The sequence below is a fragment of the Balaenoptera borealis genome (genome assembly GCF_965194805.1).
Source record: "Balaenoptera borealis genome assembly, chromosome: 12".
NCBI lineage: Eukaryota > Metazoa > Chordata > Mammalia > Artiodactyla > Balaenopteridae > Balaenoptera > Balaenoptera borealis.
In genome coordinates this window covers 78,139,714-78,165,201 of record NC_138869.1, presented here as the reverse complement: position 1 = coordinate 78,165,201, position 25,488 = coordinate 78,139,714, and the positions used below count along the sequence as shown (strand labels likewise).

Genomic DNA, 25,488 nt, shown 5'->3' with positions numbered 1-25,488 from the left:
GCAGCAACAAAGACCCAATGCAGCCAAAAATAAATAAATAAATAAATTTTAAAAAAACAGCATGGTATTGGCACAAAAAACACACATATGGATCAATGGAACAGAACAGAGAGCCCAGAAATAAACCCACACACTCACAGTCAATTACTCTTTGACAAAGGAGGCAAGAACATACAATGGGGAAAAGACAGTCTCTTCAGCAAGTGGTGTTGGGAAAGTTGGACAGCCGCATGTAAATGAATGAAGTTAGAACACACCCTCACACCATAATAAACTCAAAATGGCTTAAAGACTTAGATATAAGACATGACACCATAAAACTCATAGAAGAGAACATAGGCAAAACATTCTCTGACATAAATTATACCAATGTTTTCTTAGGTCAGTCTCCCAAGGCAATAAAAACAAAAGCAAAAATAAACAAATGGGACCAAATCAAACTTATAAGCTTTTGCTCAGCAAAGGAAACCATAAACAAAACGAAAAGACAACCTACTTGCAAATGATGCGACTGACAAGGGCTTAATTTCCAAAATATACAAACAGCTCATATAACTCAAAAACAAAAAAACAAACAACCCAATCAAAACATGGGCAGAAGACCTAAATAGACATTTCTCCAAAGAAGACGAGATGGCCAATAGGCACATGAAAAGATGCTCATCATCACTAATTATCAGAGAAATGCAAATCAAAACTCTACCTCACACCGGTCAAAATGGCCATCATTAAAAAGTCTACAAATAACAAATGCTGAAGAGGGTGTAGAGAAAAGAGAACCCTCCTACACTGTTGGCGGGAATATAAACTGGTGCAGGCACTATGGAAAACAGTATGGAGATTCTTCAAAAATCTAAAAATAGTTTCCATATGATCCAGCAATCCCACTCATGGGCATATATCTGGACAAAACTATAATTCAAAAAGATGCATGCAGCCCTATGTTCACAGCAGCACAATCCACAATAGCTAAGACATGCAAACGACCTAAATGTCCACTGACAGATGAATGGATTAAGAAGATGTGGTACATATATACAATGGAATACTACTCAGCCATAAAAAAGAGTGAAATAATGCCATCTGCAGCAACACGGATGGACCTAGAGATTATCATATTAAGTGAAGTAAGTCAGAAAGAGAAAGACAGATACCATATGAGATCACGTACATATATGTGGAATCTAAAATATGACACAAGTGAACTTACCTACAAAACAGACACACAGACATAGAGAACAGACTTGTGGTTGCCAAGGGTGGGCAGCGGGGGAGGGAGGGATGGACTGCAAGTTTGGGATTAGCAGATGCAAACTATTATATATAGAATGGATAAACAACAATGTCCTACTGTATATCACAAGGAACTATATTCAGTATCCTATGATAAATCATTATGGGAAAGAAAAAAAAATACATAAGAGTTTCTTATACTTCAACTACCTTAATACAAAATTAGGCTTAAGGGCTTCCCTGGTGGTACAGTGGTTAAGAGTCTGCCTGCCAATGCAGGGGACACGGGTTCGAGCGCTGGTTGGGGAAGATCCCACATGTCACGGAGCAACTAAGCCCGTGCGCCACAACTACTGAGCCTGAGCTCTAGAGCCCGGGAGCCACAACTACTGAAGCCCATGTGCCACAACTACTGAAGTCCATGTGCCACAACTACTGAAGCCCGTGTGCCTAGAGCTCCACAACAAGAGAAGCCACCACAATGAGAAGCCCGCGCACCGCAAGGAAGAATAGCCCCCGCCCACTGCAACTACAGAAAGCCCACGCGCAGCAACAAAGACCCAACACAGCCAAAAATAAATAAATAAATAAATTTTAAAAAAACAAAACAAAACAAAATTAGGCTTAAGAAGGGCTTCTCCTGCACTTGAACAGTTTTACAGGTTAGTCCCAAATAAATTATTCATAATAACGTCACCCATGATTCAATCTCAAAGAAGGCTTGAATTTCACAGTATGGGGAAAACTAACCTTTACCTCCAAAAATAACGTTTGCCATCATTAATCTGCAACAACTTTGACTGACAGCAATGCATCTTCACCATCTATATCTCAAAAATGCACTTCTATATATTATACATCGAGCACATTTTTAATAACTGAATAATATCCAATCAATGTACCAAAGCTGTGATCAAAACATAACCCCTTCAAAGTACAAAATTAGTAGATTATTTTTATAAGGTTATAATCCTAAATTTGGCATAAAACCAAATAAATGAAAGAGAATATCACATTTGGTAACAAAAAAAAAGTTGTAATTTTTGAGGAGCAAAAAGACACCATAAAATTAAGAGAAATGACAGTTTTCCTATTAAATATGTATCCTGAGCACAAGTGGGCTGCCTCCTCAGATGAGTCTAAAATTAGGTGAAAAGAATTTAAAATGTATAACATCACAAGAGAACTGGAGAGGGACAATTAGCAGAAGGTTTCAACAAAACTTTAGAGCTGATGCAGAAGGGCAGAAAAAGCCCCAGCTTAGAGGGTCCAAGGAGAGACGGCTGAGAAGGGAGGAGATGTGGGATGCAGAATCCCATTAGCATAACGCCTTCTCTAGGTGTACATTCTACGTCCCACAATGTTATCACTTCATCATGACCTGCAAATGCTTGTTTCCAGCATACAACACTTAAAATTGTGAGGTCAAAGCCTTAGGGATAATTATTAAATCTGTGTTAATTTCCTTGTGTCTATCTGTTCCTCCCCCAACCCCCTCCAAACTGATTCCATCAAGTGACTTCTATAAGCAATCAAAACTAAGTAGTTTCAGGATAATATATACCCAAATGATACTCTGTAATTCATAATAACGTAACTGAGAGCACCCTGTAACAAGGGAGACAGTGTGACAATTTTTTTCCTGAAATACTCAATGTGGCGGTGGGGGGGGGGAGATAAGCACAAATGGTCCCATGGGAAAATATTGTCAAATACAAAATAATGATAAGAAAGCTGTTCACAGGATTTTTTTTAAATACTCAGGAACAACATAATCACCAAAAGACATATATAGCTTTCCAAGATAACAACTTTGAAACATGCACTTCAATGCATTACCTCTGATTTTAAAACAAACATGTCAATCTCAATGCCTTTTTTTTTTAGAATATGTAAGAACACCAAGAAACACAGTGTTCCCCAAAATATAAAGTACACTTCTACTAGAAAAGCAGTACTTCATACCTATCCATCTCCAGCTTACTTTACTGAAGTCAAAGTCAAATAAGTCTAGGGCAGAGGGGATGGCAGGGAAGGGACACGTTGCATGTGCGCCTTAAGAACATGAGATGGATATAAAATTAATTTACATAAAGCTCTTTTAAAACAATTCCTATCTTCAGCATTTTATAAAAGTTAATAAGCTTTTATTCCTCTGCAAAGCACTTGAAGACTAAATCCATGAATAAATAATGTCCTTTATAAAAGAGCCATTTTCCTCTAACAGATAACAAATCAAAGTGCGTTCCACAGCAATGATCTGTCTTCTAAGAGTCAGGAAATACTGGGCCAAGTCAGCAGCACAGTGGAGTGGACAAGTGAGTCACTCCTTCTACACAGCACGGCCACCCAGCTGTTTTGAGTTGATGTAGGTTATTTAACCTCTGCATTTCCTTTTCTCCATCAGTAAAATGGCAGTCATTGCTAAAAGTTACTATGAACCCTAAGATAATGTACAGAAAAGCCCTTAGCCACCCAGTAAGTGACATAAAGTTAAGCAGTCAACAAATGTTAGCTCTGATTACAATTATTATAGGTACTACGAGTTTAACCATTTTGCTCTCCTCTCTAACGGACCAAGGGACTATGGATGACACTTTAAAACCCTCTTTTAAATTCCGACTTCAATTTTAAAAATGATGGAGATCCCCTTCCTGGGACTAAAGCAAGGAAAAACAGCTGTTCCTTCTTGTAAGTGAGCAGTTTGCCTCTTGAGGACCACCACACCAAGTAACCGGTACTGGAGCACATTTTTTTAAGCCAATGCTGTTCAACCCCAGCTAACCTTTAGAATTAACCGTACAGCTTTTAAAGTCTACCAGTGCTGTAAACCCAGAGACCCTTATTTCAATGGTCTCAGACGACTGTATTTTTAAAGCCCCCAGATGATTCTAATAGGCAATAAGGATGGAGAATCCTGTTTCAGCCACTGTCATTACAGAAGCTAGGTGTCAGCTGTTTTCTTTTAACTAGACCTACCAAAAAGTCCTCATTCCCAATAAAAAGTGAACTAAATCCATAAGTTAGTTGCATCAAGTTCCTTATACTATAATTCAGCATGTTCCAAGAATACCAACATTAGATATTCTAATCACATGTGGATTCGAATACACGTTCCAAAAACCTTAACAGCACAGAATTTCAAATTAATACATACTTTTTTAAATTAGTCATACAAATTATCATTTTTATTGGTTAAGATAATTCAGTTAGCTATACACTGCACTCCATGGAAATCCAATTTCCAATTTGGTATAACATCATAATACGCTCAGAAAGTGTTTAATTAGTCATCAAGGCACATTTAGTATGACTGGTACCTTGTATCTGGGAGTTACCTCACCTCACACAGTTGAGTCATTTATTATTCCCAAAACACCAAAGATTTAAAAACTGCAAAGTTGCTAATGCCAACAATTTTATTAATGCCAACAATTTTATTTAATTTAGCTCAAGCTTTATTAACATCTTCTGGCTCAAATATTGTGCTAAGATTCCAAGCAAATATGGTAATAAATTATACCAAAAAATTAAAGTACAGAAAAAAATCAAATAGCTATATAAGTTAGTATAAAAATATAAAGAAGAAATGGAATCCAGCTTTTAATATTCAATTTTAGCTTACTTATCTTACATCTGCCATCTGATCGTTAAAACGTAAAGGAAGATATCTGCACACAGTACTTTGTAAAATACTCAACCTATGACTGCTCGATACATTTTAGGAGGAAAATAAACTAACCTATAACGTCTGGCCTTTTCCTAGCCAATAAATCTCAAGCATGAAACGCACATCCATGTATGGAACAGAACCACCTTAAATCAGCCCCAACTCCCCCGCCCCACATTCATACACAGAAACAACATTAAAGTCCAACAGAGTATAAAAACTTATTGTTTAAAATATGCAGAACTGAGAAGAACCAGACTCAGGTTTAATCAGATTAATATTTCTAAGCCCTTTTAAAAACTACAATTAAGCATCAGCAACTGCCCTGCAGGACAACTTATTTTGAACAAAACAGTATTGGCTTAAGGAGCTTGCACTGCCTCTTACAGCTGATTTACCAAAAGTTCTTCGAAAAAAACGATTTTCAAACCACTGCATTTATAGCTGATTTACCAAAAGTTGTCAAAATCATTTTTTTCAAATCCTTAACTGCACTTAGAGATATACTTTAAAGTCTTCTTAAAACATCTAACAAAGTTAGTAATGGAATTAGGATTAAATACTTCGTTCACGTGTCACCAGACAAGCATCCCAAATATGATTATAATGGAAGTTTGTGCTTAAATATGTATCAGCACAAAATGTCTAATAATCTTAAATGAAGTTCACTATAACTATTAGGATTTTAAAGCAGGGCAACACTTGATATAATTAAAGCTGACTACATCCAAAATAAAAGCATAAAGTTCAAGAGGAGATGAATCAGAATATATCTAATACAAATGTGTAGGGGGACCAAGCTGACGAATTTCATGCATCATAATTCTGTTTTACGATATGATGTCTGGAATTTGTTTCAAACAGTGGGAGAGGGAGAATAACATGAAATAAGAGTGGCTGTCATAGCTGGGTGATAACACGTGAGGACTCATTACACTAGTCGACTTTGGCTTGTATTTGAAAATTCCCATAATAAAAGGTTTTTTAAAATTCAAATTCAGGGCTTCCCTGGTGGCGCAGCGGTTGAGAATCTGCCTGCCAATGCAGGGGACACGGGTTTGAGCCCTGGTCTGGGAAGATCCCACATGCCACGGAGCAACTGGGCCCGTGAGCCGCAATTACTGAGCCTGCACGTCTGGAGCTTGTGCTCCGCAACAAGAGAGGCCGCGACAGTGCGAGGCCCGCGCACCGCGATGAAGAGTGGCCCCCGCTTGCCGCAACTGGAGAAAGCCCTCGCACAGAAACGAAGACCCAACACAGCCATAAATAAATAAAGTAATTAATTAATTTTTTTAAAAAAATTCAAATTCAATATCTACTCTGAAGGATAACTATTTTGTTAAGACCATACACCACAAACTATGAAACATCAGTACAATGAAACATAATGGAGACATTAAAATTTATAAGTATGTCAACTACTTCAACATACCAAAATGTACATATGAAATGTTAAAATCCACAATTATGTAAAATTCATTTATATTAAACAAAATCTGAGCCTTTAAGTATTACTCAAACCTCTCTCCTAAAATTGACCCATGTCTCATATTTCAGACATTCATCAAAATTCAGAGAACAAAAAACTTACCCAGCCTGTTATTCAAGGTGAATAACTTGATAAATATCAATTTAATCTAATAACACTAAGAATGATATGAATCTAAGAAACATGGGAGAGAACTCCTACTCACTAAAACTTGCCAACTGCCAGGCACACAGTATCTCATTTAATCTTACATTATCTCAAACTCTCACTTCCATGAGACTAAAAAACTATTACACACCCAAATTTTACAGGTAAGAAAATTTGAGACCCAGAGAGGTAAGTAACTTGCTCTAGGCCACAGAGTCACTAAGAGATGAAGCTATGCAGTTGTGTCCCACTTGAAAGTCCAACACATTAGGCTACACCACAGCTAATAAACCAGATGTCCTCCCTGCCTCAGCCCCTGAAATGCAAACATGCCTGAAGAAAGTCAAGCTGTGGGGCTAAATGGCTTAATGTCACCAGACAGTTCACTGAAAAACAAATTATTCTAGACACACATAAACAAGATCTCAATTAACGAATTTGCCCATCGTTCCTTTCCTGATTTAGACATTAACCTGTACATAGGCCACTTATAAGAATTTTGTTTGACACTGGAGAAAAGCATTTCCCCCGCTTATATTTTTTAATTCCTCATTCTTTTATTCTTAACAAGCTATAAAACTACAGGAAAACAAACATCTCAGAAATTTTTATGGGCAAAAAAGGTTATTTGACAACTTTTTAAGAAGTTGGGCAGAATGTAACTAGAATAATTATTTACAGATTTCACCAAAGCTAATCCTTTGCAACAGACTTTAAAAAGAGAGCAAGTGATGTTTTTTTTTAATGATACTTACAATATTATACTATTAAATGATCCCAATTTAGTTTTAAAGGCCTTCCTCCTTTCACCCACACATAAATATGTGTAGATGCTCATATATTCATCTTTTTCTATCATATTTAATCTTATACATACACACACCGCAAGATGTTTAAGGTGATTACATTTGAATGGTAGGCTTTTCTCTTTATTTTTTTTTTATTTAAAATTTTCTACAAAGTACAGGTATTATTTTTAGGAAAAAAAAAAAAAAGCCTACAAATGTTATTTTTTAAATGCATAGAAGAGAAACTGTCTAAAAAAGACTGGCCAGAGACCAATGGAAAACTGATGGTCCCCAGGAGATAAATCAGTGGAACCATAAGTGTTTCCTCGGGTCATTACAAAAGGGGGCTGTATGGGACTTATAAAAGTGTAATTGTTACTTTCAAACTCACTAAGTTTGTTAAGGTTACTAAGCTTAAGTAATTCCAAAGTAAACACATAATCCTTGGGTCTCCAATACTGTCTTCAGTTAAAGTCTGTTACACTGAGGTTCAGAAACATTAAGAGCATCCCTTACTGAAATTCTTGCTTGGGGACCCAGAATATAACCTTATACCACTAGAAAAACAGGTTTCAGGATACCTAAAATAAATATAGTTAATGGCAGCTCCACTTCCTAGTCCATCATTCCACAATATGATCCTATAGCAGTAAAGATGTGGTTCAGCCACCAAAATGTTTGCAAACAAGAGACCACGAGTGACTCTCCTTTAATCTCTATACTGTTCACTAGCATTAAGTTTTAGCAGTGAACCATCTCTATATTGATGAGATGCAGGTCCAATTTAGTGATTATTGTCGGCATCTATCAGTTAGCAACCATCAGATTGCATCCCTGCAAAGCAAGCTAAGCAATAAGGCAAAACCTTACTAAACACATCTCCAAGAACAGTAATGTACCAATAAAGCAATGCCGAGAGCATTTTACATTTGCGTAAGTTAGGAAATGAAACTCATAAACTGCACGAAACAAATTCAACTCAACGTTGAGGCATAACAAAAGCAACACAGTTTTATCATAGGAGATCTCTGGTCCAGCTCCCAGAGTTCTTGCTAGAAACAACCAAGAAATCTGTTAATGCCTTTAAGGGTCATGGCAGAGAGCAGAACTTAAGAATGAGAGCATTCCAGAGTACTGGGGACTTGTCTCCTGCCACCGCATGCCACCCCACACACACCCACAAGGGAACATAAGCGCAAACCTGCTGAGATACAACATATAATCCCTCCACCCCGAACTGCCCACCAACTTAATCCCTACCCTAAGTTTTTACTCTTTAAAGTATTAAGGGAATTTTTTTCCTGTGTAAAAATATCTAACTTTATAATCAAAGTCACTGAGAAAATGAGATCCATTGTGCAGCCAATTTTGCTGAAATATAACCATTCAGTAAAGTCAGGGGTCCCCAAAAAGAGTTCTACAAATACACTGAGAAGGATTTTAAATGTGTTATCTGTGTTCTTTAAGTTACTTTATTTCCAAGAAGTCAATGTTACATAGTATTTCTTGACTAAATTGACTGTGCCAGTAAAATACAGGGAGAAGTGTTACCCCTGGACCTAGTTTCCACCTCTAAGGAAAGCCTTTCCATTTTTACAGCTAACATGACAAAATCTGCTTTTCAGCCAAACTTCCTCAACACAGCAGTTTAGATACTATTTCAAATACTATTAAATTTAATGGCAGGCCTAAATTCAGACTTCTCATTTCACTTTTGCACCTACTGGAAATTATTTCACTCAAAATAATTATGTCTTCAGACGATTTCCTATTTCCACTTAAAGTGGAAACAAATTAGAACACTTCAAATTCTATTTGCACTTCCCAAATACAGTAATGACTCATTTATCTGGCATCGGAAAATGAGGTTCTTCTCCATTTATCTGGAAAACCCTTAACGTGAAGTCCACAAGAGCAAAGAGCTCATCTGCCTCGTTCCCTGCTATATCCCCAGGGCCTAGTACAGGGGCTGGCACAGAGTAGATGCTCAGTAACATTCACTAAATGTGTGATTAAATAAAGTACTAAAGCTTTTTACTTTTAACCACTTGATGAAAATTTTTCTAGTTATAGCCATCCCTCTTTTTCTGTTATTTTAAAAACATAACACTGAACAGAAGTTAAGCTTTTCTTATTAACTGCGGTATCACTATAAAGAGCAATCACTCTACCCCCCTACCATATACCCATAATACCCTAAAAGCTATTCAAATAAGAGGGCTTTTTGCTGCCATATTTAAATGGCCTCAACATGCTATGTTTTTATAACTTTTCCTTTTCTGATATTAGGTGTCATTTCTGTTTGCAGCTGCTGCCTTATTTTACACACAAATGTCTGGTAAGGTCCTGAAATTAATTCTACCTCCTAAGCAGAATAAAATACATGGACTTGGTTACAATTCAGAAGTCTTTCCCACTTACTTCTGACCTGCAACTACACTGATTCTATTTATTTAACAGATTCCTTGTACCACCCACAACATTCTACATAAAATCTGAGATGGTTCTACTAGTTTTAAATGAGTATCTTAAGGATTTTCGGTTAAGTTCTAAGTTTCAAATATTAATCAGGAGTAATGGCTCAAAGACTAGCTCCAATATAAACCTCGGGGCATATTTTTTTAATCCATTTAGGAGACACCAACCACGACAAAGCTGGATTTCATCTTGCTTGATACACTGTGATAGGGCCATAATTTAGATTCACTGTTCCAGAGTTCATGGCAGCGAAACTCAAACACACTGGCAGCCATGGTGTACTGTGCTTGCACAGCAAGGCATATCTCCCTGAACCTAAGAGTGGAAGGATAATTTAAGTACAGCCTTTAGTTTATATAATACAACTGGAGTTCCTTCCCCACAACAAACTTTGAATAATGTTTATAATTTAGCAATCAACTGAAATGATGAAAGAATTACAATTGAAATAAAATATTTATGTATTTCAAACCAGGAGAATTGTGTCTTCAAAAACTAAAATAAGCTAAGACAAACCTAGTTCTGAATTAGGGAATGAATACAAATAAAATGGGGGACTTGTTGATTTGGGTTTTTGAGTCTCTTTTCTTCTTTTTAAAGATTTAATAACTTTCATTTGAAATAAGCATAGTTTACTAAATTAAAGGATTTGATTACGTGTTCTTTAAAAGTAACTAGTTGGGTAAACATTAAAGCAAGTTATCCAGGAGTCAAGAAAAGAAAAATTCCTTCAGACCGTTTTATGAATATTCTTCCAAAATCACCAATCCTTCAGCAAAAATAGTTCAACGGAAGATTTCAGTTCCTGGTACTGAACTGAACAAAGAGAACCACATGTTTTTAATGGTTGCTTATAAACGACCCAAATAAATCTCTAAAAGAACAGCAGTGGTTCTCTCTGTATTTTTCCCTTCAAAACTCACAAGACCAATTCAACACAGAAATAAAAATTACTGTACTTTATGGCACCACTCACTTTGTGACACATTTATTTGCTGTCATGAAAGTTAGTGCCTCAACAAAGTAAATGAGATTTAGGGAAAAACTTTTTTTTATATTTTAAGCAGCACAAAATGTCCTTACCACTTGAGGAAGAAAGAGTTTACCCACCTCAAATGAGATTTTCAAACTAAGTGAGAGACCTAAGTATTTATGTATAAGTGTTACAGGAAGCTTTCCAAATAGCTTTCCAATCAATTATGATGCTGACCTTAGATCAGAATTACACTGCTAACTACCACTTTTAAGAAATGAAGCCTACATAACAGAAAATATAACTTAAATTTAACCACTGATGTTCTTTTTACTTTCCCTGACTTTGTGAATTAAAACACAGAGCAACAGCACACCCTGCTGGAAGTTAGTAACACAGCTAGAGTAACCAGCAGCACTGGATTGCTAAAATTTCACCCCAGATGAGAATTACTTCAGAAAGTCTGATTTCCCACTAAATGATAAAAGATGTGCACAGGCATTACCATTAGGGTCTATACATGTGACCTTAAAGGTAAAATCAAAAATGTTAATTTTAATAGGATATCGCTTTTTCCAGTTCATTTCCCTAGCCCCACGCAGCCCCAAACACCCCTAAGTGATTTTACTATTTTTTGATTTTAACCCCAAATAAAAATATTTCCAAATCTACTTTCTGCAGAGAAATTGGTAATCACATAAGCGGAATTTGAGGCCACTTTGATTGCCTGAAGCACCCCTTTCTCCTTCCCATCCCAAGATATCCTGGCCTCAGAAACATCCCTGAAGACCACCATTAAGAATTCACAAGGCAGCCTAGCGGTCTGTGAACCACAATTTACATACCATTGGCAAAATGCATACACAGATTCTGGAATTCAAAACATGCAGACTATATTAAGAGACCACATGCCATGAAACTCCCATCTAGTACGTTTCAACATTTTCATAGACATGAAAAATCACGGAAGCCATTGTCTGGATAATCCAGCTCAGTGCTCTCTCTGTAACAAACTGACAGGAATCCGAGGATGAGCAGAAAGGTACCAAAGTTCTGTAAGTGTGCCCTTCTGGCTACAGAAAGAAAGCTCCCTGGTACACTGAGATCCCCCCTAGAGAAAACTGCATTGCTCTTCTAGCACTGCTCTACACTCTTCTGAGTGACCAGTGTTCACTTCTTGGCTCTTTGCGCCCACATCTAAAAGGTTCTGATTGACCTGTGGTCAACTTGGAGGGCACTCTTCATCACGAAGGCCAGCAGTTCTGAAAAACCAATGAAGAAGGCCAAGGAAGATCAAACACTTCAGTGTAGTTTTTCCTCAAGAAATTCGAAAACAATTACCTTAGATCTATTTTTCTGAAGTTGTCTCCAGTGGTATTACCTGGTTCATTATTTCAATCAAAGTACATTTAAATTAGAATTTTAAAAGGATACCAACCTCAAGCCTCTTTTCCAGTGACTCAATTCTGTCCTTTTTGCTAGCTAGGTTGGCCCGTGTGTAGCGACTCTGCCCAGGAAGATATAAAACTTGACTGTAGCATTCTTCCCACACCTGGTTATAAGCTTCACTTGAGAGTTCTCCGTGGCTCATACCTTGTTTTACCACTTCCATCTCCTGTACCAGAACATCCTGGGCCTGTTCACAATAATAGTAACAATAAGCTTGAGTACTAGAGATACTTGCCATCAACAAAAAGCTTTAAAAGACTAGTTTTTACTCCTCTGGGCAAAGACAATGAGCTCTGGTTAACTGTTTTTTTTGGAAGGGGGTTATAATACCTAAGCAAAATGAATTAAGAAGCCTAGAAGTCAATGCAGGTTGATCTGAAAAGCCAAGCATCCATTATCATCCCTGATAATGTAAACGTCCTTTGCCTTCACTCATTATAATAGCAGCTACCATTTCTCAGATACCTACTATGTGCCAGGAACTGAATTGAGAAGTTTTACCTACTTTATCTCCCAACAGCACACCACCCTTACAAAGCAGTCAACGTTAACCTCACTTTAAAGTTGATGAAACTAAGGCTTAGCGAGGTTAAACCACTTGTTCAAAAATACAACACTAGTAAGCGGACAAGGCAAGGTCACACCCAAGCCAATGCTTGGGCACCAATGCGTGCGGGTGCTCCTCCCACTCTACCATCCCCCGCTACACTCTGGACTTCCCAGTATGGTGAAGGGGAAGTAGGCGTTTTTTTGACACCTGCCTTTTTTCTCATCTGAAAGAATGTCCCTGCCATTGCCAGAGAATAAGACTGGAGGCACAAATCAAATAATGATGGGTCATAGACCAGCTTCTGTTCACTAGAAAAGATACGGTTTAAGATGACAGAATGAGGATGGAGTTGGACAAGCGTGGGCTCCAATCACAGATTTAGCATTTAAGTAGCTATCTGAACTTGCTGAACTTCTGTGAGCCCATTTCTCATCTGTAGAGTGGAGATAATACCTAACATGTTTGTTATGAGAATTAAGTGATACAGTATACACAAAGAGCCAGCCCAACACCAGACACACAGACTCCATGAACATACCACATGAACTTTTTCCAGCCCTTTGCTTCATGGCTCATGAAAAACTGACAATTACTTTTTGTGCTTTATAGAAAGCTTTCAATCACTCCAGGAACATCAGAAAATAGACACAGGCCAAAATACATAAAGTCAAGATAAATAACCAGCATATGAAAAAATTTAAACAAAAAAATGGAAAATCAAGTCTCTAGAAGATAAGGAATAGATACTTTTAAACAATACCTCTTAGGGGAAATAATGGAAACAAACCAATTTTAACACACTTAATGAAAATCAGGCACTGTATCATCAGAGAAATGGTATTTCACTCTGAAACTGTACACAGTAAAAATTTACAAATTCAGCTCTTATAATAATTAGGAGAGAGTACAGCTAAGTTCTATTTAAACCGTCCCTAAAGAATCTGCTTAGTAAATAGCTGCTTCAAATTCTTCGGAACAAAGGGGACTATAGATAGATAAATAAAATATGGGAGGATATTTAAACTACTGTGTAATCGTTTCAAATAATTCCAAAGCACTACTTACATTATTATCAAAAAATTTATTAGAATTTGTCCCTTATAGAATCTCTATTAGCAACAACGTGATCTTTATTTCAGGTTTCCATATATACAATAAATTTAGGAAAATTTATTTCCTAAATTCCATCTTCCCCTCATATTTTCACTCTAAAAAGAGGAAACTGTTCAAGCATCAAGTTCATTGTCTAATTCTCACCCGGTTCGGTGACTGAATGTGCCTGCCAAAGCGCAGGCACTCAACAGAGGACAGCTTCCATGGCACTTACTAAAAGGCAGCAAGTCAAAATTACTCATGAATCAGGGGCAAACAAACACAAATCTAAACCCTCCTTCCTTTCTCTATTTTCTTTTTAAAAGTCCTATAATACACATGTATCACGTATGCAATAAGAAAAAGAGAAAGTAAGAAAAAGAGAGGAGAGAGGGAAAGTGCAGGAGAGAAGGCAGACAAAGGAACCTTACCGGTTTTCTCCCAAGTTAGCCCATTCTAACGGATGGGTCCATCACTGCCCCTCAGGGCGAAAGACTAAAGAAAAAAGACTTTTAAGCTAATGACCACTCTGCTTCCAACCATGAAACTAACTCTATTATCTTATGCCACTGTACAGATTTCTAGTCAAAATCACAGCTGTTTGCTCTGTCAAAGCAGAAAGAATAAAATGCATATGGAGGAAGAGGCAGGACAGACTTTAGACAAAACATTTCTTTATTTCCTTATCCAAAAGGGTAGGGGGAAATCATGTCAAGGGAATGAATTCAGTGAATATTTCCTTTCTGTGAATAGGTGAAAGATTTAATCTGTAAATATTTTTAATATATTCTTGTTTTTTCATAGTATTCTAAATAAGTGAGGTTTAAGTATTAAAGGCATTCCACCCTATTCAGAGACAGCAGAGTTAAACACAGAAAATAGCAACTGTAGCAACTATCAATCAGGCATACACCCATGAGACAACAACACTCTGCCATCAAAGCCAGTGTTTATCTGATAAAGGCCTGCCACTGAACATGGGAAAGGGTGGGGGGGGGGGTGGTATGTCCTTTGCATAACACTTAATATGAATATTTATCTCTTAACCATATATTTCAGTTGCTTATGAACATCAATAAGGGAAAATATGTTAATGTTTGTCCATGATACATGGTATCTAACAAATACTTAAATCTTGAGACAGAAATATTCAATGATACCTTTTTCAGCTCTTCTTTGGAAAACTTTTCGTAAGTGTTATGTTCCAGATAGGAAATGTGCTCTGCATTATTGGTACCAAATCCTACAGTTTTTCCTTTTTTATTTCCAGATGGTTCATAAGGGTGATGTAGAAGGTCATAATGAAGCATTGTGATCATTTCTTTTTTGATTAGTTCTTCACTTTTCTGTAAATCTGTCAGAGGTGGTTCTACATTTAAGGGTCTTAGAATAGTTTCATTTACCTAAAATTTTAAAACAAGTACAATTATTAAACATGTCACTGCAACATACTAACGTTATTAGTTCTACTAGCATGAATTAAATACAGGCACACCTTATTTTACTGGGCTTCACTTTACTGTGATTTGCAGGTAGTGTGTTTTTTTACAAACTCAAAGTCTGTGGCAACCCTGCATTGAGCAAGTCTACTGGCACCATTCTTCCAACAGCATTTGCTCATTTTGTGTCTGTGTCACATTTTGGTAATTCTTGCAATATTTCAAACTTTTTCATTACTATTCTATTTGTTATGGTGAGCTGTGATCTTTAATGTTACTACTGGAAAAAGATTACGACTCAGGCTCAGAAACTTAGATGATAATTAGCGTTTTTTAGCTATCAAGTAGTTTTTAATTAAGTTACGTACTTTTTTTTTTTAGACATACTACTACTACACACTTAAAAGACTACAGTTTAGTGTAAACATAACTTTTACATGCACAAGGAAACCAAACAATTCGTGTGGCTCACTTTATTGCGTGACATTCTCTTTACTACAGTGGCCTGGAACCAAACCTGCAATATCTCCGATGTATGCCTAAAGCAGTTTTACATTTTCAAAAGAAATTATTTTCTTTTTTTCTTCAAAATTCGTATTTGGGGACTTCCCTGGTGGCTCAGTGGTTAAGAATCCGCCTGCCAATGCAGGGGACACGGGTTTGAGCCCTGGTCCAGGAAGATCCCACAGGCCACAGAGCAACTAAGCCCATGCACCACAACTCCTGAGCCTGTGCTCTAGAGCCTGCAAGCCACAACTACTGAAGCCCGTGCACCTAGAGCCCGTGCTCCGCAACAAGAGAAGCCACCACAATGAGAAGCCGGCGCAGCACAACGAAGAGTAACCCCCGCTAGCTGCAGCTAGAAAAAGCCCGCATGCAGCAGCGAAGACCCAATGCAGCCAATCAATCAATCAATCATCAATCAATTTATTTTTAAAATTCGTATTTGTACCAGTGAAGCATTTCAAAGACTGGATCTGCGAACTGCTTTACTATATTCCAGAAAGTAGATGAAATGTCGTTTTATAGACTTTATAATATAAAAAACATCAATCACATAAAAAGAAACTTAAAACTTCCTAAGCCAGAAATTCTAATACTTACTTCTGATGGTCTTGGCAGATCTTTCTGGACAGCTTTGTGCATTCGTTTCATTTCCTTTACACGCTCTGCATCTCGTATGGCCTAAAAAATTATTTTAAAAACCATTTTTGCAGCTAAACAGTATTTGACACATTTCAGTAAAGCTGAAAACACTTTAGTCTATAAGAATGTGTATGTTCAAGAGCTAAAGCTGTAGGAATCTGTGTTAAGTGTGTAGAAAGGCAATATAAGGCCACTAAAATTAATCAGCCTATTCTTTCTCCTGTTACAGTAGAAACTAAGAACTTCCAACGTCTACCAAGAGCATTCTCCAGATTTACATGGCTCCCTCCATCAGATAATCATTCTTTTCTTGTCTAAATCAAATCCTAAATGTAGAGGGGATGCTTCCAATTATCCCTCGTGCAACACAACCTTTCCCTTCCACCTCAAAAGCTACTGATTTTTAATTTAAAAAGCCAGCCAATGAATGTGTTGTTTCCTGATTCTTAAATTATGAATAATGTGGGTTAACACATTAGAACTGCAAACCAGTTCTGAGAGTAAATGTAACTCAAAATAGCTAAGAGAACTAAACACATAAAGTATTATCATCTATTCCCCACCAAAAAGCACATTCATGTGGTTTCCCTCTAAAACGATTTCCATTGATGCCATTCTCAATCCAACCCCGGGAAATTATTCAATTTCTAAAACCATCCTGAAATGGACTGCAGCAAGAATGCCTGAAGTGGGTCACATGATCTCAGTTTTAGTTCAAGTTTCACCAGTTTCCAGCCACAAGACCTGAGGAAGTTATTAACTTAATTCACCTGAGCCTGTTTCCTCATTTCTAAAACGAAGCTGACACTTATCCTACTTACATCACCTGGTTGTTATGCGCAAATGAGAAAGTAATTAACTAGAAGATGTATTAGTAGAAGGTGTTACTAATTTTATTCTGACGCTCGCTACATATCCAAAGCCACATTTTTTATTAGTTTACACTGACGAAAAACCATTTACTCAACCAATCCAAGATGTACTTGTTTTTAAGACTGATAATAACATCTTTTCTTGGCTAGAGTGAAAGCAATGTCTATAAGACTACTTATATGTATTTTAAAGAAGCATGATGAATTTGACAGGATATTTAAATGGCTATCCATAATAATTATACATTTTAAGAATACCTATCAAGATATTCTAAGTATACTATGAACTATGTGAGTGAATACTATTAATGATGGAAGTAATTCTCTTCAGTGTAATTTTTTTAACACTGCAAGAACTTTTCAGTAGAGACCTTGAGACACGTAACAGGCATCACCCACCTGCTTCCGTGCATCCACATCAGCAGCGTCTTCAACGTAAGTGTCATCTATTTCACGGTCTTCCAGTTCCTTCTCGGCATTTTCTGGTAGAACAATTTCAAAGTCATTCTTAGGGGCAGGAAGGCCCAACAACCCTAAACGGAGGTGTTCACGAGATTCTCTTTCCTGTAAAAAAAAATTGGTCCTTCTCAATTCATACACGTTAAAATATGCAACTAATATTGTGGAAGAGTTTCTAAAAAGTAATTAGCCTAATTTTAACTCTAGAAAAAGGACCCCTAACTTCAGATTTGAAACAAGATTTTGTTTAATTTCTATCTCCATTTCTTCCCTACCTTAAGACCAACCATAGGGCTTCCCTGGCGGCGCAGTGGTTGAGAATCTGCCTGCCAATGCAGGGGACACGGGTTCGAGCCCTGGTCTGGGAAGATCCCACATGCCACGGAGCAACTAGGCACGTGAGCCGCAACTACTAAGCCTGCGCGTCTGGAGCCTGTGCTCCGCAACGGGAGAGGCCGCGATGGTGAGAGGCCCACGCACCACGATGAAGAGTGGCCCCCACTTGCCACAACTAGAGAAAGCCCTCGCACAGAAACGAAGACCCAACACAGCCAAAACTAAATAATAAATAAATAATTAAAAAAAAAAAAAAAAAAGAATACTAAAAGGGAATTGACATGTACCATCTGCTTCACATAAGAGGGATCACTGTAATCTGCCATTCCATCCTCGGGATTAATGTTTAACTTGTCTCGAAGAGGCGTTCTACCCGGGGTGGAGTTAATAACTGGTTTGGGAGTTGTCCCACTCCGGGGAGTCAGCCCTTCAGATCCATGAGAAGGAGTTCTAGAAAGACAGAAATTCCAATTAATGAAAGTGCCAATTTTATTTGGATCGTGCTTTCAAATGTTTTTCACATAAATTATTTTACAAGGAAAACAGAAAAGAAATAAAGATTCCAGAAATTCCATCTCCCTACCTGGTTTTTAGTTAGACCTCTAGGTTAAAATAAAGGTTTGGTTCAGCTACTCAGTATTTACACACAGTATATTTATTCTAATAACTTCAAATAAAGTCATTACATCTGATATTTTCTTACCTTATTAATAACTAGGTCCACCAAACATTTTTCAACCTTTTTTTTTTTTATAAATGTATTTATTTTTATTTATTTATTTTTGGTTGCATTGGGTCTTCGTTGCTGTGTGCAAGCTTTCTCTAGTTGCGGTGGCTTCTCTTGTAGAGCACGGGCTCTAGGCACGCAGGCTTCAGTAGTTCTGGCACGTGGGCTCAGTAGTTGTGGCTCGCGGGCTCTAGAGCGCAGGCTCAGTAGTTGTGGCGCACGGGCTTAGTTGCTCCACGGCTTGTGGGATCTTCCTGGACCAGGGATCGAATCCGTGTCCCCTGCACTGGCAGGCGGATCCTTAACCACTGTGCCACCAGGGAAGTCCCACAACCTTTTCTTGACACATCAGGGTGGCTGAGAACACACAGTGGGCAGAGAGGTTGGCCACCACAATCAAGATCCCAAATGACTTCTTTTGAGTTCAGTATCTTCAACTTATCATTTGTCTCCTCCCTGCCTGTAGCTGTTGGCTATCACATCATCATCATCATAGATGTGCATACTTGAAATACTTCCTCCCTCTACATTTTGTTTGGAAACCAAACACCAGGCTTTTAGAATCACATCTAAATATGAATAGCTCTGAGTTACGGCTAAGAAACTCTCTTAGGAATAAAAGCCATAGACTTTGCACCTTACAGTTTAATTGTTCAAAGCTTTTTTTTTTTTTTTTTTTGGTTGATTACTTCCTGTATCTTGGCTGTGTTCCAGACAGGTGGTGCTGCCAGAGAGCTGTTCCCAGAGGTGAGGTGAGGTGTTACCATATAAGACATGGTCCCTGCCCACAATGAGCTTACAATCTAGTTGAGAAATGAGACACCCACGGGGAAAGAGGGATTAGGCTCTCCTGCAAGCTTTGCAATTAAATATTATATAAGGTTTTGGGTGCCAATGTTTCTTGATCCTGCTGTCATGTGCAATTGTTAACAGTCTTCATATACTTAACAACCAGTAGGAGGACATATTTTAAAATTAAAAGTAAACCCTAAATATATCTAACCTTAAAAGCTCAAATTCCATTTTAATACAAATTGCTTCTATAATGTTTGTATCTTAAAAATTCTTCTTTAAAAACAGTAGCTTAAAACAAAAGAAGTATAAACAAATACTGAACTCTGAACTCTAGCTAATGATATACACAACGAGGAAGTGTTCAGGGTGAAAGGGACTAATACCTGCAACTTACTTGGAAATGTATTAAAAATAAGATAGATTGATGGACGGATATGTGATTAAAGCAAACACTGTAAAATATTAACTGGAGAATTGGGTGGTGAGTATATGGATGCTTGCTTTACCATTCTTTCAACCTCTCTGAATGTTAGAAATTTTCACAATAAAATGTTGGGGGAAAAGCAACAGTAATACATACATAAAAAGGCTTAGAATTTTTATAAAATTCGCCAAATCATCATTAACAATGGATTGATCTGCTCTTTTAAATCAGATTAAAAGTATTCAGAAACGAGGTGATAGCACCAGAAACCCTGAAAAAGAAAGGAAGCTCCATTTGGTATTTGACTATTTCCTGGATACTATAATGTTATTTGCTACTATGAGTGAGGAGAAATCAAAAAGCAAGTTAAACACTTATTTCCATTCTCTGCCAGCATTTCTAAAGCAAACATGTTGTCCAAGTCCTCGGATTCAAGTTTTTCTAAAACAGAAAACAGTTATTTATTTACAGTACCTGAATGGGGTAGAAAGAACTGTGTTTGGAGTCTGTACAACCTGCCGCTGTGGAGTCACACCTGAGAAGTCGCTCTCGTGCAAAGGGGTGTTAAGTCCACCTTTTAATGGGGTGTCCACGTTGGTCAGAGCCATGAGGTTTTGGGCTTCCTGATTAACAAGAAGATAAAGAAGCATGTTTTAACAGTTTAGACAGAAGAGCAAATTCCTCTCTTCTGGTCCTACTACACAAATCTTGAAACAGGCCGAATTCTTATACATTTTTCTCAATGAAAACCAAGAGAGAAAATGAATACTGAGCTGTGGCAGAATTCAATACTTCCATTCCTTCTGTCAACCTAACATTAGCATGTCAGAAGTTCTGGAATAGGGTTTCCCTGGTAGTGCAGCGGTTAAGAATCTGCCTGCTGAAGAGAAATGGGAACATATTGTATATGTATAACTGATTCACTTTGTTATAAAGCAGAAGCTAACACACTATTGTAAGGCAATTATACTTCAATAAAGATGTTTAAAAAAAAAAAAAAAGAATCTGCCTGCCAATGCAGGGGACATGGGTTCAAGCCCTGGCCCGGGAAGATCCCACATGCCACGGAGCAACTAAGCCCATGCGCTACAACTACTGAGCCCACGTGCCACAACTACTGGAGTCCGCATGCCTAGAACCCATGCTCCACAACAAGAGAAGCCACCGCAATGAGAAGCCCGCGCACCGCAGTGAAGAGCAGCCCTCCACTCGCTGCAACTAGAGAAAGCCTGCAAGCAGCAACGAAAACCCAACGCAGCCAATAAATAAATAAATAAATAAATAAGAATTCCCTAATAAATAAGTTATAGGGATGTAATGTATAGCACCGGGAATATAGCCAACATTTTACAGCAACTTTATATGGAATATAATCTATGAAAAGATCAAATCACTATGTTGTACACCTGAAACTTATTCAGTATTGTAAGTCAGCTATACTTCAATAAATAAATAAATATATTTTAAAAGTAAAACAATTTTAAAAGAAATCTCCCTAATAAAACATCCCAGCCAGTTCAGCCCACAGGAAAGTCTGGAGTCAAGGGGTCCTACCCACACCCAAGGAGTGTCTAGTCAGCTTTTAATTGCCCTACCTTTATTCCCTAGATATAGGCAAAGAACAAGATCAAAAGATATTTGAGGAAATATCTAATATGAAAGACAGAGAACAAAACAAATAAATGAAACTTAAAACACTGAGCAGGAAAAAGAAAACTTATAAAAACAAAGCAAAACCATCATTAACAGCCTCAGAGGAATAAAAAGATATTAATTAAATGAGACATTTAAAAACGGAACACATTTAAAAAAGAGCTCTTAGAAATTAAAAATATGACAGTAGAAATTTTAAAAAAAGATAAAATTCGGAAAATCTCTTAGCAATGAAATTAAAGTCAATTAAGACAGAAAACCAGAGAGTAATAAGTAGCAAAATAAATTAATGAAAGGGAGGAAATGTTTTAATTTTCAAAATAACTTCCCAGAATTGAAGGCCATGAGTCTACAGAATTAAAAGAATCACCAAGTACCTAGCACAGTGGTTAAAAATAGACCCACAGGGGCTTCCCTGGTGGCGCAGTGGTTGAGAGTCTGCCTGCCAATGCAGGGGACACGGGTTCGAGCCCTGGTCTGGGAAGATCCCACATGCCACGGAGCAACTAGGCCCGTGAGCCACAATTACTGAGCCTGCGCATCTGGAGCTTGTGCTCCACAACAAGAGAGGCCGTGATAGTGAGAGGCCGGCGCACTGCGATGAAGAGTGGTCCCCACTTGCCATAACTGGAGAGAGCCCTCGCACAGAAACGAAGACCCAACACAGCCATAAATAAATAAATAAATAAATAAATGGATTATCACGTTAAAAAAAAAAAAAAAAAAAAAAAAAATAGACCCACATCAAGAAACACGCATGTGAAAAAGAGAAGATCATATAAGCTTCCAGAGAAAGAAAAAACCAGCTTTCTTATTAACAACCTGAATGGCACAGGACGTATCAACAGCAACAATGAAAGCCAGAAGACACTGGAGCACTGCCTTCAAAACTGTGAACAAAAACCCTTTCAATCTGGAATTCTATACCCTGTTGTACTATCAATCAGATAAGAGGATAGGACAGTAATTTACAGATATTCAAGGTCTTAAAAATTCCACCTCCCATGAAACCTTCCTCAGAAAGCTACTGACAGATACACTTCACCAACAAGGGAGTCAACCAAAAAAGCCAGAGACATGGGAGCCAAGAAAGAGGAGACCCAAGGGACTTTCTAGGGCGACAGTGAAGGGAAAGCAAGAGAACAAGCTGTAACAAGATCTAAAGAGTAATCAGTCTAGACTAGAACATTCAGAAGTTCTGGGAACGACTTCAAGTCATTGAAAAAGGTAAGAATACCTAAAATGTGACCAGATTACAGGAGATTTACAGTTGGTATAAAGTCCAGAACTGAATGTGTGCTAAGTAATCAGAAAATTTAGCACCTAAATAAAACAAGTATTAATTCAAAGAAAAACAAAATACTGCACAGTAATTATAAGGCATTTTGTGGGTCAAGTGCAGTTTGACCCACAGTTTACGTAGTGAATGAATGCAGTTTACGTAGTCATAACATAAACCATAAATATGGAGCTAACCAAAATTATGATTAACTATAATGGAAGATGGGAAAATGGAAAGAGTGTGTATGCACAGTAGAGGCAGAAGGTGTGAGAGAGCCAGATGTTCAAATCCTTGGTGGAAAGGTGCCTAAAACTGAAAATAAAACCAAAATGTAACAAGTGTCTTAGCAGTAAGGTGGTAAAAACAAAGAGCTATCACTGGTGCCTGTAGAGAGCAAGCAATGAGGGGCACTGTTTTTCTTACGAAGTCTTGCAGGACTATTTGACTCCTGAATCAGTACCTTAAAATTATATTTGACTATTAGAAAATTGAGATGTAAGAGTGTTAAAAGACTCAGTAGTATTCTGTTAGGTTTGTCTATTCTCTGGCATGCAGACACCCTAAAGAACACACAGAGCTGTACACCCTGTACACCCTGTGCTAAGGAGAGAGAGGGAAATAGTACTGAAGGCAGTCTATGCCAAGCTAAGTACAGAATCACAAGAAAGTTTTAAAAGTTACTGACTACACGTGTTTGATTTTTTTTCCAGGACTGCTAGGCAATGTGAAATTTTTAAATGCTATGCTTTACTGACAGGATTTAGCTTCCCTACTACAGAAATCTCTAGCAGCTATGCACTCAGGACTGTTTCAAACTGCTTACCCTAAAACACACAAAACCAAACCATTTAGTGTTCTCCTTTAAAATACTTCTAAAACAATAAACAAAGTGAAAGGTTCACTCTACCATATGGCAGCCTACCTGCAGAATTCTGTCCTGGGAAGCTGGTGTTCGTGGTGTTCTCAGAGCGATGCTGTTGTTGGTGACATTGTACTCAGACAAGAGAGTACTGGAAGCCGAGTTTGTTATGCCAGATTCCTCAGCAGTTTGACGTGCAATTTCACTTGCTTGGCCTACTTTTACAACTTCCTGGAGTTCTGCATCTGAAATCTAAAGACACAGTTATCACAGTAGCAATATTTTAACCGAGAATAACACAGCTGAAAACTTCCACATTCCAGAAAATGAATTGCTGAAGCTGTGTGATGAGTACACAGGGGCTCGTTGTAGCACTCTCTTTACTTTTTGTGGGTTTGAAAATTTCCATAATAAAGTTTTTAAAAGTCTTCCCTATTTAATGTGGGGGGGCGGGGGATCCCATATGTGACATGGAATCAAGCTGCAAATACTTAAATTCCTTTTCAGTATTTCCATACTGAAATTCTTTCAAACCAAAATATTTATAAATCAAGAACATAAAATAAAAGTGTTTATACAAAACCATTTATCAATTGGGGGGAGGGTGGGTACTAAAAACCTATTAAAATATCACAGAGTCCACAGAGCCACAATATCCCTAAGAAAATCAAAAGGTGTTATCCTTGTAATTTTACCAAACTAAATATCCTAAGAACTAAAAAAAAATTACAGGCAAAATCTCAGTTTAAGAAATATCACTACTACGAATAACAGCATCTAACAAAATTATTTTATGTTTATGCCCAAGAATTTTGTATTGATGCAGCCAGGGCACTCATTTGCAGAAAGAAGCTGTTCAAGCCTCCTAAATCCATCCCTCTGCTCCATTTAACTGTCCAATTATACAGAGCTGTACTCGTCAAAACAAAACAAGAGCTTATTCAAAATCCCCATGTTTCTGACCAACTATAATTCAAAGGAACAGAGCCTATGATGAGCTAAATGAATTTTCTCTTCTCCACAACTCCCATGTTGATTTTCACAGCTATTGTCTCAAAAAGAGAAGGAGGTGTGACACAACAAAACCTTCCCTAAAAGAACGTGGCCTAAAGTCCACAAGGCCAAATACCACCTTTATCAGCTACAAAAAAGAGGTCTGGAGCCCTAGCCTACTGAAAAATTGCTAAGAGCTGACAATTACTTACTAAACCATCATATGAGCAGTTCAAGGCCTGATATTTCTTAAAGGTACCAAGCACCCAGCAAAAGCCTGGCACGTAGGCCCGCAAACATTTGCTGGATAAATGGTAAGCATATGAGTTCATACAATGAAAAACCTGCTTTTATCAGATTACCTGAGGGGCAGGTAGTACTAGTTTGCTTCTCTTTTTAGTAAATTCAGAAACACCACTAGTTTGAAGAATTGCTGACGGTAAATCAGATTCTTTTTTCCTTTTCAAATGCTGCTTGTCTTTTTTTCTATCTCGTCCTTCTTTTTCACTGTCATGGATCAAGGTGGAGAACAGATTTTTTAAAGTTACATATAGGCAACAACATTAAACGCCTTATAAATAGTCATATGCTCTGAACGAAATAATCCCATTCCTAATAAAATTATGATGAAAAG

At 37.6% G+C, this 25,488-nt stretch overlaps 1 protein-coding gene across 2 annotated transcripts in view; it reads right to left on the bottom strand.

The window, feature by feature from the left end:
• The window catches only part of CDC5L (cell division cycle 5 like), a 46,396-nt gene that overhangs the window by 5,718 nt on the left and 15,190 nt on the right, over positions 1 to 25,488 (bottom strand). The window contains exons 7-14 of one of the 2 annotated variants that reach the window (XM_082347577.1): positions 25,217 to 25,361; positions 23,925 to 24,113; positions 20,542 to 20,690; positions 18,409 to 18,571; positions 17,726 to 17,890; positions 16,413 to 16,493; positions 15,030 to 15,272; positions 12,217 to 12,414 (exon numbers count right to left, since the gene is read on the bottom strand). In XM_082347577.1, the coding sequence (XP_082203703.1) occupies positions 12,217 to 12,414; positions 15,030 to 15,272; positions 16,413 to 16,493; positions 17,726 to 17,890; positions 18,409 to 18,571; positions 20,542 to 20,690; positions 23,925 to 24,113; positions 25,217 to 25,361 (1,333 nt within the window). The remainder of the gene's footprint in view (positions 1 to 12,216; positions 12,415 to 15,029; positions 15,273 to 16,412; positions 16,494 to 17,725; positions 17,891 to 18,408; positions 18,572 to 20,541; positions 20,691 to 23,924; positions 24,114 to 25,216; positions 25,362 to 25,488) is intronic. The other variant, XM_082347578.1, reaches the window with a different exon arrangement.